Source organism: Vespa mandarinia, chromosome 7 (assembly GCF_050613455.1).
Source record: "Vespa mandarinia isolate Hongniang chromosome 7, ASM5061345v1, whole genome shotgun sequence".
NCBI lineage: Eukaryota > Metazoa > Arthropoda > Insecta > Hymenoptera > Vespidae > Vespa > Vespa mandarinia.
This window is the reverse complement of record NC_140816.1, coordinates 9,030,308-9,045,886: the sequence shown is the minus strand read 5'-3', so window position 1 is coordinate 9,045,886 and position 15,579 is coordinate 9,030,308. Positions and strand designations below refer to the sequence as shown.

At 39.3% G+C, this 15,579-nt stretch overlaps 1 protein-coding gene across 9 annotated transcripts in view; it reads right to left on the bottom strand.

Annotated features, from left to right (window-relative positions):
- Positions 1 to 15,579, bottom strand: part of olf413 (DBH like monooxygenase olf413) — a 270,504-nt gene that overhangs the window by 3,027 nt on the left and 251,898 nt on the right. For all 9 annotated transcript variants that reach the window (XM_085658301.1, XM_035870402.2, XM_035870400.2 and 6 more), the window contains 5 exons: positions 7,120 to 7,314; positions 3,363 to 3,449; positions 1,837 to 2,016; positions 621 to 1,085; positions 95 to 288 (listed from right to left, as the gene is read on the bottom strand). In XM_085658301.1, the coding sequence (XP_085514427.1) occupies positions 95 to 288; positions 621 to 1,085; positions 1,837 to 2,016; positions 3,363 to 3,449; positions 7,120 to 7,314 (1,121 nt within the window). The remainder of the gene's footprint in view (positions 1 to 94; positions 289 to 620; positions 1,086 to 1,836; positions 2,017 to 3,362; positions 3,450 to 7,119; positions 7,315 to 15,579) is intronic.

Here is a 15,579-nt window from a genome sequence, read left to right as displayed (position 1 = left end):
TCCAAAGCGACGCTTACGAAATAAAAGAAGTAACATCGTTTTTGGATGGGATAAAATGAGGAAAGATAGAAAAATGATGTCACAATGAACTTACTGGATGACTTTCTGGACGCCGAGGCTTTGCAAGACGGTCGGCAAAGATGGCAAAGAATAACAGATCGATAGTTCGATCCGAGGATAATAAAGAGCGGATACCAGGCAAGTTTCTTGTCTCGTCATCAAACCTCCGAGCGTAATAGTTGAACGGGACTCGGACGAGTACGTGCATTCCGCGACTAAGTGGTCGCCCTGTAAAACGATCAAACGATATATCTAAGCAGCTTCCTCCCAGCTGTCGATCTAACCGCAACTACTCTTTCATACTCTTCCATTTTTCTCAACGAAAAACTCCCCTTCTTTTTAACTTTTATTCCTTCGGCCTAACTTACGTTTTATCTTCGCTTCTACAGGTGGTCGTTCAAAAGGTATCAAATTAAAAGATCGCGATCGTTGAGAACAATGGAAAGTGAAAACTGCCCTCGTGATAATAATAATAACAATAATAATAATAATAATAATAATAATATATGCGGATAGTAAAAATTTAACGAATTTGAAGAAATATCAACGCGCATACTTACCGGATAAACTTTAACGGGACGTTGAAGCTTGCGATACTCCTGATATGTTGGATCGTAGTTGGTATCCGATGCGATCGGAGGAAGTTCCTCCCCAGCACGAATCTGTCTGAATCTGATTTTCCTTCCTAGCTGATGGGTATGCATAATTACCGCGAACATGTTTATCCCGCTATTAGGTATAGTTTGTCCGGTACACTCGGCTATGCAGTGACCTTCGGAGACTACTTCGGGCTGTCCAGGTGGTATAATGTGTCTCCAATTAGGATCAATGCCTATGCTCAAAATACCGGCATCGTGAAGTCTCAGTTGATCGGTGTAATACAATCTCAATCCCGAGCTGTCACTGACTACCAAGTTGTCGTTTACTAATTGCTGAGGATTGATGTATTGAGTTTCGAGCATGTAGTAACGCGAACCGTTGTCAGGATCCAAAGCATAGCCAGCCTCGGGCGGATAATTAAAGCCCTGCCAACGAAAAGAATAGAGAGCAATTATGCAAACTTTTGTTCTTTCCGAAGCAAAAAAGAATTTAGACGTTCCTATTAGACCCTTACAACGTTCTCCTTTTTATTCCTCCGAAGACTATGAATTTTAATGGGTGACTCACGTGCCCCTTTGAAATATTTTCATAGTTTTCTGTTACTCGATTTTCGGGGATCATAAACGATCTTAATCTTATTGCTTCAAGCGTATATAATGTTTTAAGTATAAAGTCTGCGAAGTTAATTATAAAGTAGACGATCGCACGATGCAATTTTTTGACCCATCCGTTTCGGAAAAATACGGAAAGCTTGAATTTTTAGAATGATATAGCACCGAGTGCGCTCAATCTTCACGGAACGTAGGTTCGAGGAAAAATCGAATGCGTGATACCGCGAGAAAAAGGGATATAATGAGATCGAAATTTCTTTCGTTCGTGAGATTTTCGCTATTTGTTGCGTCTTCGCAGGATACTCGCGTTACCATTCTCGCATGACCACGAGATGTGGTTTTGCGGTGGACTATAGATGAAAATCGATATACGCGCTGTGCTCTCGCGCCCGAATTGTCAATTGTCAATTGTTTCCTATAACGTTCGACACCGTAATGTTTCTTTATCAACGTGCCGCATACGTCTATTTCGTTCCTTCAAATGTCTTTCTTCTCAAATCTTCCAAATGATTTATAATAATCTAAGATCATTTCTACGAGATATTTTAATAAAGGTTTAACATACCTCAGATCCCAAGCTCCATGTAGCAGCGATCGTGTTACATTGCGTTGCATTGTCGTCTTTATAACAAGTACTGCCAGTTGTTTTCGAGGCCTCTTCGAGCTGAGGATTATTAATAGGACACTCGTACAGAGTCATATGGTGCAAGTACGTGTTTTTCCCGGGTTCGATGACCGGCTCGTACTACAATTTAAAAATGTACGCAAGATTATACAATAATTGAACGGTTCAACGGCGATTAAAGAAATATATTATTTCAAATAATTGTTTTATACGATTTAAATTCTTTTTAGCGTCTTTCTTTTTTCGTGCATAGTAAATTAAGTACTTCTACGTTGAAGATTCGACTTTAAACACTAGAGTTATCGCTAGAGTTAACGCTAATTGTCTCTCCTCGTTTCTCTGTCAGGATGGAACACAATGCAATCGCATCGCATCGCATAGTTGGGTCACGTTCGATCGAGTTCGAGATTCAGGTGCTACCCTAGCTGACTGGCGTTAGGTCAACTACGAGTATATTGCTGCACCACTCTCTATTCCCTAGAAACTCAGGGGAATCTGTTCGAGGTATCGCGAGTCGTGAAAAGAAAGATATAAAAATAAATATAACAATGGCTTTCTCCCTCGCGGTTAATCGATAAAACTTCAAGAAGAAACTTACAGATATTTCGGGATAATTTGTTTCTTTTGTAATTTCCTTTTCTTTTCGTTCACTTCAGAAATCTTTGAATCACTTGGCCACATGTATCATGATGCGAACGCATGATTTAATAGAAGGGAGAAAGGACATTTAGGATTGATAAATTTTGGCCGTTCATTTGGAAAACGTCAAATGGCGATATAGTTAGAAATTAATGATTTCGGTAACGCAAGAGAGATCACCGGGGACGTTATAAAGCGCTCGGTAAGCGTATTATGAGCTTTACGATCATTCCCCTTATTATTGCCACGTTTATTACGAACATTCGCTCGCATCGCCTGCTTTAAAAACGTTCTTCGAAAGCGGTTCAACGCGCGATAAAGCAAAACTATTAAATTAATTTTTAGACAATTAACCGTCACGTTTTTTCGGTGGATAAATAAATCTTGTCTTCCCAATATGAATCATAAGTTAAAGACGATTCTATTTCATAAAACTTGCTATGTTTCTCTTTCCTTATCTTATCGAAGAAAAATAAAAGTCATCTTTCTCGTTGAAAATTCATCGCAAACGGTAACCTTCGTTCTTTTACTTATTCTCTTCAAGAGTAAACGAGGCGCTCTTCTGACTTGTAAAGATTGTCACAAACGTACAAAAAGGTTCGCAACAACAATACACGCTCGGTACTTTATGTTTCCGTGAAGACTCTCCTGCAGGAAACGTGCAAAAGAGAGACAACTCGATACTGTAGTTTCTACGCCATTTCTCTCAACTATTTCATATTCGGTTAACGTATTTTACTTCTCCGTGAAACGCCCGTAAGGCATCATAAATGTGTTAAAGTATAGAGAGAGAGAGAGAGAGAGAGAGAGAAAAGTAAGAGAGTTACCTTGACAACATGGTGCTTGCGATTAATGTTTGGCATTTTTATTATTCGACACCAAAGTAACGAATCCTTGTCTCTTGGCAGTATGACCTGAAACAAAAAATCGTGAAACAATCGTTAATAATAAAGATAATTGTTTAACGTGCAATCTATGTGATATGATAAGCATTAATCTATGTGAGAACGTGTGGGAATGCATTGAATGGTCTCTTGTTACGGTAAAGAAAAAATGTCGAAGGCAGTAAAATCGACCATACCAGAACATTGTTTCGAACATTTCGAACGTGTTGGATAGCTAAAATTTAAACGTGACAATTCTCTTTCTTGTCTGATTCTCTGAAATATTGGTGCCCTGTCTATTTCTTATGGAACGTCATGTGTTCACTTTTGACAGATTCCAACTGAGAAACAAATATTATTATCACTGAATAATTAATTGGTATTCGTTATCCAATAATTTCTTCCTTTTAATATTAATTCGAAGCTAATAGTTTTTCTTTAAATCCAAAAAGATTCCTACCTTAAAATATAATCTATACGAGGTCACGAAGAGAAGCTATTCTCGGTATCGAGCGGAATGCGAGATAAAAATAAGAAAACAAGGATTCTCTCTCTTTCGGTCGGTCGAAGATCCTGCGACGAAACAAGCCGCAGGGCAAACGCGGAGATGACGCCTCCGCAACCGAGAAAATTGCGATTTTTTGTAACATCCGCGCAACTCTTCGCCTTAAGCTTAGACACGCCAGCATGGATTTTCTCACGCGTCTCTGTCAAATTATCGATGTCAAGATTACCGAGAAAAGGATCCTCGAACGTTCTTTCTGTCGAAAAACGAAACGAATATATATGAAATTTACTTCGTAATCTTCTTTCTATCAGCCTTTTACCATGACATATTTATAAATTGTAAGGATTTATATATATATATATATACACACATATATAATATATTCACTTTCAACGACGTTACTATGGTTAGAATTGTTTAGAAATGTATTATCGATCAATGAACAGATAAATATTTATTGTACTGCACGCAGATTGGATAAATATGAATTATCATAATTGGATATCAAGTGGAAACAAAGGGAAGAAGAATGTTGGTATCAAGTTAAAAACGGTATAAGAAAACGGAATCGTCGTTCTGGTTCTCGTTCTGTTCGTCATCCTCTGTACATTCGAAATACATATTCATTGCGGTACGATACGAAAGTTATCTGACCGGTCGGCTACTTCCTTTTATGAGAGCGAGAAAGACGAGAGCAGTTGTGGTATTGAATGAAGAAGAAAAAGAAGAAGAAGAAGGCGAATAAAAGAAGAAACAAGAGGCATTCGCGTAAGAAAGAAAGAGAGAAGATAAACTTCCCGGCAACTTTATCTTTCTCCGTCATCCGACTGGCTCGAAGAGATGGCTCCGTCGAGACAATTAAAACCGCAACGCTCGAGAGTTTTCAGCGTGGAAATGCGTTTGCGAAACGCGCCACATCGAGTTATCTGATAGCACCAACGCTTCTCACCCTGACCTCGGAAAGTTTCTTTCAAAGATAAGCCGAAACGATTCGCCTATGAAAAGTAGTCCCTTTTTATCTTTCCTTCGAATAAAACGAGCAAGTTCGGTACGTACATAGACAATTAGAACAAAATTTCGGTAATTTAATATTTCACGATTTTACAAAAAACGTAAAGGTAGAAGGACTTTCGCGTTTTAAAATCAGACTTGATTCCTTAAGCAAATTAAAAGCCGTCCAGTTGGACATTTATTTTCGCTGTTAGAAATCTCATTCATCCATGAATATTTGCATTCTATTCGATGAATTCTATTCGATGAAACACGAGTTACCTATGAATTGGCGATTATCTCACTGGTGAATTAGCCGTTTGGAGTAACACACTCGGTTGGCCTAAATTCAATTCGATATAAACTATAAACGGCCTTTCGATGGCATCGCTAAGCGGAATTAGCATTGTTCGATTTCGACGATAGCTCTCCTCTTCCCTCTCTCTCTCTCTCTCTCTCTCTCTCTCTCGTTTCTTCCGATAATCTATGACCCGACGACGCTAATGAACGAATAGTTTTTGCCGGATGTGACCCGGTTAAGATTTATGTCGTCATAAATTCGTGCCGCACAATGCTTCGTGGCTTGCATCGGATAAAAATCCACTCGTATACTCGGAACGTTAAACGCGTTCGAACATTCATCTCACGTGCGACCGCTGCTTCCACATCGCTACGAGAGATTTTTCTTTCTTTCTCTCTCTCTCTTACACACACACACACACACACGCACTCTCATCGAGGAAGTACATCCATGTGTTCGTGGATACAGTAGAAAATGCAGTCGTGTGTGCAGCATGCGTCTCGATGCAACCTCTAGGGCACGTGACAAAAACAGAACGATACCGAAGAAGGAAAAAAGCAACGAAGTTCGAAAGAAAACTGATCATTCTTTGTACCATTTTTACACCTGTATTTCCCTTTTCTCACCGAAACTCCTGTACGATCTACTGATATGGAAAAAATTTTTAAATAGAAAGTATCGTATTGTATTCGTCAATTATATTTTATTAGCAAAACTTTGCGTCGAGTCGTCTTGGAAATTATTTTTTTAAATACTTCTTCAAGCAGCTACTAAAATCTTCATAGATTCGAGTTTGTGCGAATAAAATTGTAAATATAACAAACTTTCGTATATGACATTCGTAAAATATGAAGGAAAAAGTTTTATGATAATAAAATAAAAGTTTTGATAAAACAAAGAGTTGTGTTAAATAGGAAGGTATAGAAAATCTGAAACTCAAATTGTGATAGACAGAAGGAATAAACGTAGTTTATGATAAAGGAATGAATGGAGGTAAAATTTCGCAAAAATAATAAAACGATGATACTGCATAAAGTCGTAGGATTATTTAACTGCTGTGAAATAGACGTACAAAAATCTAATGATTAAATGAAAAAGTTCAATTACTCTTTCGTTTTTAAAGACGGTAATATAATAATTGATAAAATTAGCTACAATATTTTAGCGATTCGTTGCGTTGCGTACAATTTCACGAGTCAGTTTAAATTTTCATTTCGAGCCTTGAGAATCTTACTCACACGACTTACCTCTCTTTATTATTTCTCTATTTTCAAGCCTGAATCCTAAAAGGTATCGTTTCAAAAGAAGTGTTCGAGGACTGTGTCATTTAATATCAATCGTGCTAAAGTTGTATCGCGCCGACGATAGTTCGATAAGTGGTTAAGACGAAAAAGAGAAGAAAAATACGGAAGAACTCGAGTTTGGATTAAATCCATCCTTAAATTGTCTTTATGAGTGCGAGCTTCGTTGTATAGGGTATTGAAGGATAATTGTGGTGTTCGCGACTATATAACGAATATCGACCTTATACAGTATAATAACTCCCTGAGCTGATACGCCATTTTAACGTGATCCACTTCGGCAAACTCCAATTAAAACTCCTTAATCGTCTTTCTTTCGCCCTTTCGCGAAATTTAGCCGATGAATTTGTATGAGAACGTTTTCTATCGAATTTTTTTTCTTCATTTCCTCTTCCTTTTTTCTCGTCAAAAATTTCGTAAAGAATGTCCTCTTTATTTTATATGTTTCATGCGTACGTTATCAATACCGTTCGCGGATTCCACGTAGAACTCAATTAATGAAATTGAATGAACATAGGAATCGGATCGATCAATGAATATATTACTTTCAATGTCTTATCTATAAGTGTCTCTTGTATAAATGAACGAAGGACAGCTCACCTGGTGATTCAATACGTCCCAGGTCTTCAGTATGGGCTCGCTCTCTTGATTGTGAGACGAACGTTTCGGCTGTGAATCTCTCTGAACTAAATACAATGGCCTAGATCCTCTTACCGCACCATGACCAGGCAGAACACCAGCCACTGAAGCGGGTTCCTTCGCGTGATACTGCCAAACCACTTGCATCGTGTCATTCTGAAAGGTTAAAGAAATAACATCGGAATTAGTACAATACGTCAGCTTGTTCTAATTTCATTCTACAATACATAGTCTATGATAAAGCTCGTTTAGTTTTTAATATAATTTAAAATATGTAAGTATTAGTATAATTAATATCGTAACGTCATTACCAAATGTTCTTTATTTTCTTCCAAAATTTTCTTCCAAAGTTCAATGTACCGTAGGTACCTATATAAAATAATTGAAAATCGAAAATAATTGAAAACTGATCGAAATAATAACGAACGTAAAATTAAACTGCTAGAATATTTTCCGTTTACATAACCACCAATAATCTTTACGAATATACAAAATTTCCAATCCTTTGTACTCCCTCGTTACGGATTAAATACAGCGAAGTTACATAAAGTTAATAAATCGAATTGTTTGAAAAGCTCTACGCATCCTGATAAAGAAGAAAAAAGTTCTTGGGAATGGGCTACGCATTCGAGGTAAAGTGAAATGGACGTTAAGTCGATTAGTATCCGCAACGGAGTACCAATTGGCACGGAATCAAATAAATCGTATTCGAACCTCTCAGAGAGAGAGAGAGAGAGAGACAGAACACGCCTTTCGCAATAACATTTCTTTCCTGATTCCTCGCGAAAAGATTTATCACGATTGAATTTTCCTCATTGGGTTTTCGAAATGAGATAAAAATACAGCATCCATACACTTTAGCATAAAAATTAAATAAGACTTGAGCTTACCAATTGTTTCGCGAAATTTCCAAGACCTTGGATTTTTTATGAAAGAAAATTGAATTGTGAAAATTTTTGAAAAGAACTCGCAAACGAGGCCGTCAGTTTTGCAAATAATCCAATTTTGAATGAAGCTTCTCACTGTGGAAACAGTCGAATTCATTTACAATTCATCTTATATGAAGGCAGTTAGTATTATTGCGCTAGCATGAAATGCGTCTTTAGTTTATCGTTGGCAACGTTCCAGCCACGACGATATCATGCAACGTTTCGTCTTCATAAGGCATACATTCGATCAATTAACGAAATCTCTCCCTCTCTCTCTCTCTCTCTCTCTCTCTCTCTCTCTCTCTCTCTCTCTCTCTCTCTCTCTCTCTCTCTTGATTTTCCGCTATATATTCGGTAATTAAACCTGGTTCCGTCTAAAACTATCGGAATAATTTCGATCAAAGAGTTCCATTTTTTGAATAAATTCTTTCCAATCTAGGCCTCGAAAAACGAACGATAATAAAATTCCTAAATTTGTGATTTCGATGATATAAAAAAACATGAAAAGTCAATTCCAATAATAATTCAGTATCAGGTGTTACGCTTCGAGAGCGCAATGTCGATCGATCGAGAGCGAAGCGATTAAATCGTTCCCGTGCCTGATTAATGGCCATACCTAACGAATCCTTTGTTCTAATGCTGCACCGATAATCTCCTGGCCTTGGATTATACACCAATGATAGGATTTTTCATCCTCCCAAAGCGAGAAAAATCGAATCTTAGACATTTTATATTTTTCAATTAAAACGGATTTTCTTCACATTCCTTCCTTCTTTATGTTTATTTTATATTTCTAACTCGAAAAAGTAGTACACGCGTCTCCAACGTGCAATCAATCCAGTAGAGTTTTATTTCGAGACAAAGATTTATGATACGCGCCTCAGGGATCAATTCCATTTTACGCATAACAGCGGCAGGAGCAACGGCAGGAGCAACGACAGGAGCAGCAGCACCGGCAGAAAGAATAATAATAATAATCATCGTTTAGGTCGTCGAGGCAGAAGCCACGCGCATAGCTTTCTCCCTCTCCAAAGGAAAAGAAGAAAAGGGCCTCCCAGGGCTTGAGGGTGAGAGTAGAATTTCAGTTGACTGAATACTACGCACGAACGTACACAAGTGCGTACGGCTGCTTAACGATTAAAGTGAATTCAAGATAATATTTGCATAATGATCGTATATATTTAGATACAGGTATAGTCGCGTCGATATCCAATCGTAGCAGTGACTAGAGTATTTGGAGTAAGTTCCGACCTCGAAACACGTAGATACATATATCGATCTCCTTGCAACGTGCCAAATTCTAAAGGGTCGGAAAGAGGATGGCTTCTATGGACCACTTACAATTGGGAACGATTGTATTTGATTGGAGCATTGGCCAGATGCAATCCACAATGCCACCTCGTTTTCCACTAGAGTGGTAGACGCTACCTCCTACCTAAGATCTCGGATCTTCGTTGATCGTTATCCGCTCGGTATGGGATACAATGAAATTATATCGAATCTTCGATCTTATCAAAAATCTTGATTACGTGGAAGCTCGTTATCGCGATAATCGTTAAAAGATAATTCGTCGCTCGTATCGCTCGAGTGGTATCCTATTTAAAGATATTTGCCGATCGAAAACAATAAAAAGAAATATCGTTGTTCTCTTTTCTTTGTTATTTCATGAAACATGAATCTGATGATCCTTTTTGAAAGATCCAATACGTTTTAACATCCAAAAGTAATTTCCTTCGAATCCAATTTCCAAAGAGATAATATCCACGATATCAGATGGAAGTTACTAGTATAACATTTTCCCTGAACGTATTCATGCCAAGTGGCAGAGCCCTATACACCACGATCCATCCTCGTTCTGGCTTCGTGATCGAGAGGCTCAATGAACGGGCTCTTCGAAGGAAACATGCGCGAGGTGTAACGAATCGTTCGCCGATACCGAAGAATAATCGACGGAGAAGCCTTCGTGGATCCGATCTGCCAGAGTTTGAGAGAAAGAAAGGAAGAAATATAGAAGGGTAGAAAAGCTCGATTGTAACGAATTAGAATCGACGAACTGCAAGAGCATTAGTGGCAATGGCTCGAACGAATTACGTAGTCAGGTTCGATCGAGAAGAACCGTAGATTCGCAGGCCACTCACGCGTCGGCCATTTACGTTTTTCGATAATCGCCAAATCCTTGATCCGAAAGCTCTCACGGACAAGACAGAGTTGCGCACAGACTAGCGCAATCTTTCGAGAAGGTTCTTCCACCCCGCCCTCCACCGCCCTTTGCAATCTCTCGTTCAATGTTTCCTCACCTTCGAGCCACTTCGTATATCCAACGTTTATTTCAGTCGGTCGAGACAATTGGGCGCCCGTTTACCTGAATTGGATAGTTTAGGATAGATATCAAGGCTCGACCTAGATCGAAAGATTCCAAGGGTGAGCCAGCAGTCGAGTCGGTGCTCCTGGGTAGGTCTTTTGGGTGGAAAGCCTTTCCTCCCAGGCCAAGATGAAAGGTCGATAGTAGGAAACGAGCATCGCGTGAGAAGGAGAATAAGAATCACGCGATTCTTAGGACTTGGTCCTTCTTCCTATGTTATGCCAAGACTCTCCCCTCCTTCTTTCGATCCTACTTTTTTCTCTCATTCTTTCTTTTCTACTTATTTTTCTTAAAAACTCTACTTTTCCGAAGGTACGGCTCGTACTTTACTCGAAAGAAAGAGAAACTATCTTCTATTGGAATAAAGGAGGAATATTAAGGCCGACTTCTTCGAAGTTGGTGACGTCGAAAACGCGATCCGAACGAACGACTTTTGGAAAAGCTACGGAGTTGTAAAGGGACTCTTCGCGTTTCTAGATATTCGAGGATTTTGAAGTTTGACGATAAGGTACGAAAGAAATAAAGAAGGAATGAGAGAGAGAGAGAGAGAGAGAGAGAGAGAGAGAGAGAGAGAGAGAGAGAGAGAGGAAAGAGAAAAGACGAAATCTTTTCATCGATGTTCAGGAACAAGTAAAAATTATGGCTGCCGGAGGGAGTAGGGTGAATTAGATTAATACTTCCCTTTTCTTCGGGTGCGATCGCTCGGGAAAATCTTTTCGGTTCTCGAAGAGTTCTCGAAGGGTGGGAAGATCCATGGCGTTGGAAAGTTCCGATCGTAAAGTCAGGATTCTACGTTTGCCGAGGGTGAATTGGTATAAAAAGAGAGTCGGAGAGATTCGATAAGCTTTTTCTTATTCGCGCTAAGTAAAACTATAAGGCTAATTTTTATGATATTTTCAAAAGAGACTTCCCTTTGATGGAGGATTAAAGGAGAAATCGCAAAATCGTTTCGATTCTCAAAAATATTCGAAAGTTAAAATATCGAGAATTGAACATTTAGCATTCTGAAAAGGCTCTTGACCTGTGTGAACCCCAACTTATAAACTCGTCCATGACCAGCCTTCACTTTGTCCCACCCTACTCTCTTTTTCTTTTTCTTTCTAATTTCTCTTCGCCTTATCCCTCGGCAGAACTTGTTATTCGCGAATGAAACTTTCTACCGGCGGGAGAAAAAACAGAAGGGCGAGTTCCAATTTCGAAAGGCAAAGCTATGCTTTCAAATGACTCTCTTTTCTCTCTCTCTCTCTCCGTCTCTCCTTCTCTCCCTTTCTTCCTAGAAAATAATCATTCACTGTAAAAGAATAGGGTAGAAAATGGAAAGTAAGAAAAACGCGTTCTTTCAGTAACGACGTTTGATCGACTGGTAATAAAAAACCGAAGTAAATTCTCGAAAAAAAGTATATTATTCGATATAAACGGTTTACCGGTGAAAGTCAATATATTTTCGAATAGCGTTCTTATCAAAGATAAACTGTTTGAATGGTTGAAATTTCTTCGAAATAATAGACGACACGAAAGTAACACACGTTAATTAATTTCCATGACAAGCCAGAGCTTTCCAAGTATATCAAGAATCGTCGCTGAAGGGTAAGAATGGAACTTGAGGAAGAGCAATAAAAGTATCGGTGAGGCTACATCTTTTCCTCTTTCTTGCCAGCGAGTGAAATAAGAGAGAGAGAGAGAGAGAGAGAGAGAGAGAGAGAGAGAGAGAGACAAATTGAGAAAAAGTAGAAAAGAGGTTGAAAAGACAGAAACAACGCAACGAAAGTTAGAAGCCGCCTTACACCCAAGGCTTCCAGTTTTCCCCTGGAAAGAAAAGTAAGTCCGAACGCCCAAGGGATAGACAAACCAATAGGAAACGAGCTGAAAGTGCTCCAAGTAGCTTCCTTTTCGTGGCAACGTTAATTGCTTCGAGTACAAAAACCAAGGTAGCTAGTTATCGACGGTTTCGAGCCCTTCCTTCCTACCCATCTCCTCTTTCTCTCTCTTCCTTTTTCTCACACTTGTTCGCTCATAATCGCTCCATCCTTTTCCTTACTAGTCCGTCTTACCATTTCTCCTCCAACCTGTACCCCCTCGACGTGCCGAACGTGTTCGCAACTCCGATAGGGAAAACTAATATTGAACATTCCTAAGTAGAATGCAAAGGGTAAGACCGAGCTAGACCGGCGTAGAAAGAAGAAAGAAAAAGGGAAAGGAGTGAGATGAGGGAGGCTATGTTAGAGTGGGAGAGTCGAACTTGAAAGTTTTAAAAAGCAATTAAGAGCTTCAAACTCTGGACGCTCACTTCTCTCGCTACAACTCCGCCATTCTTCCTACTCGACCCTATCAACCCTTTTATGCGCGTGTTTTGCTCGGTCCGTCTTGCGTCCGTGTGCATATCCTTGTGCTCGCCTTCGAACCATCTCTCTTCCCATTTACTATACTTCTTTCCTTGATCTTTCACCTACTTATAGGAATTGCACGCAGAAAAAAAAAAACAAGTTGAAAAGGAAGATTTCATAATTCTTCTCAAATCGATAACGACGACTTTCTTCGAACCAAAAACTTAACTTATTTCCTTATAAGTTCAATGAAAGTATTTGGCCAAGTAACGTAGCTCGTGCATGTGTCGAACGACAACAATTCTGTCCGAGTTGCTACAAAGTTCTGTCCTGCTTTGGTAATAAAATTTATGCTCGTCTTTCGAACGTTGTAACTCGGTCACAATATCGAGACAACATCGTCAGTTTTTTGAAAGCAGATCCGACGATGACATCGGCTCCATGGTTGCAAATTTTTAACCATCAACAAAAATCGTTCATTTTGCTGAATTCTTAATTAGAACGTAAGAGGTTTGTCGAGTAACCTTTAAGACTTTCCAAAAACGCTCGAACGTATTGCTCATAAATCTCTTCGGTTCTCGTTTCAGTTAGCGTTGTTTCGAGATTTCTCGAGTTCATATGTCTACTTGAAGGAGAGCGAGAGCGAGAGCTAGAGAGATATAAAGGTTGTGAACGGGGTATGCATAGCATATAGAGGTGGTGAGCGCACTCATCTGTAACGCGGTTCCCATTGAAATTGTCGCGACCTCGGCTACGAGCACGCACGTCTACGCCGATTAGATTCAAATTCTTACCGAGAGCTGTCTCGTGCGCGCGCCACGAGATACGCGCTGAGAATATTTTGTTTAAGAACCCATTTTTTCAAAGTCGCTCAATTCTTCTTTTGCCGGCTGTCTCGTCCTTGGATTTGGATGAACGAACTCTGTTTCATCTTGCGAGTAATTCGTTCGAAAAAATAAAAGTAATTATAAGTAATTATAAAGAAATTATATACAAGCAATAACGAGATATTGTTTACCGATCAATCGATTTGCCTTATAAATAAATCGACATTTTATTTATAGTTAAATTTCATTCGATTCAAACGAAGAGGAAAAGCCGTATCTCGGTAAAGCCGTAACCTTCGCAAGGCCAGGGAAAACCATCCACACGATAATTTTAGAATCGCGTGATTAGAGTTCGCAGATTAGGGCTTGCTCAGTGAATAATGACTTTAAAGCGTGCGCGTTAAGCGAAGGTATACAAACTATTGGCGCAGCAACCACCGAACACTTTTTTTCTTTTCCTATCACTTCCACTATCGCTTTTCCAACACGTCCTAACATCGGACTCCATAACAAATCGTTCGTAAAGCTCAGTTTCATCGTGAATTCTGCTACATTTTTCGCTTACGCCCGTCGATACTTTTCTCTGATGTTTTGTTTCTCTTCTACTTCGTGCTTCGCGCGATATTCGAAGCCAACAAAAATATTTCATTCCATTTCCAGGATATTACGCGAGAGAGAAAAGCACTTTGCGATCGGGATGGATAAACAAGGCCGATTCGTAGTTTCAATTTTCACTGTAAAATTCGGATTTTATGTCGGTCCAATCCTATTTTTTCGTTTTTCTTTCCTTTTTTTTTCTTTTTCTTTTTTTTCTTTTTTTTTTTTTTTTTGCACCGTCGACGGACACACGAGGGCGTACGTCTATCCTTGTTATTCTTTTTTCTTGTCGTTATTTCGTAACGATCGACGCTCGACAAAGAGACGCAAGCTTGTCCATCGACAATTCGTGCCGTTCTCTAATTCGTGGCAAATGTCGATCGCGAAGAAGTCACTTTTCCGTTTCGTACATTTATTTTATGACCAATTCATCCGATGTTGCGTTTTGTTGTTGTTGTTGTTATTATTTCTTTTTCCTATGAACCGTAAAATCCAATTCACATCATTTGTTAGGGCCTGAAAAAATCGAACAATCATAAAAGTAGAAGAGAAAAGAAGCGAAACGTAGGGGAGTAGTTTTAACAGGAATCGTATCGTTTTGCTCGGTGTATCGACGATGCTTCCGGTGTTCTGTTCATCAACGTGAAGCCCGATAAACCAACATCGGCGAATACGTGGCCACCGGCATACCTGAGCACGTAGCACCGCTATGTACTCAGTCATTAACGAGTAAACTCGCTTGAAACTTCTGCCGAGCACCGTCAAGTACACCACCATCGCCACTACTACCACAGGTACCTCTATACCAACACCAGCGCCATTGCCTATCACTCGCTTCACCTTCGAATCCTCTCTTTCCTCGTCGATGCTTTCGAAGGGTGGCGTCCTACGTAACTAAGCATTCGACCAAATCTGAACCGGATCAGAGAACGTTGCCAGCGGGATACGAATCATAACTAGCTAGACGTTATTCCATAGGATTTGGATAAAGGACGAGCTTCGCAAGAGGCCAAACGAACGTTTCGTCGAATCTTTCTATCGTTTCCACCGAATGGAGTAATGGTTAATATTATCATTGTTATTAAACGAATTTAAATAGTTGTCGAAATAGAGCTCATCGATTTGTGCAAAGCGTGAAATTGGATTAATTTCTATTAACAAAAATTTCTATGAACGAAAATAATGGAGAGTTCCAATTAATTATCGTTATTTCCTTGTCAAAGGAAAGGGTCAATCGAAGAAGGAGCTTGATTCTGAGCAACGGAGAAATCATGATACGTAACCAGAGAAACTTGCTAAGATCGTGTCCGGAATTGCGGTAAATACCTTACCCCTTCTTTGCCTAGATAGAAGGAAACCGTTCGATCAAATATTGAACCTTG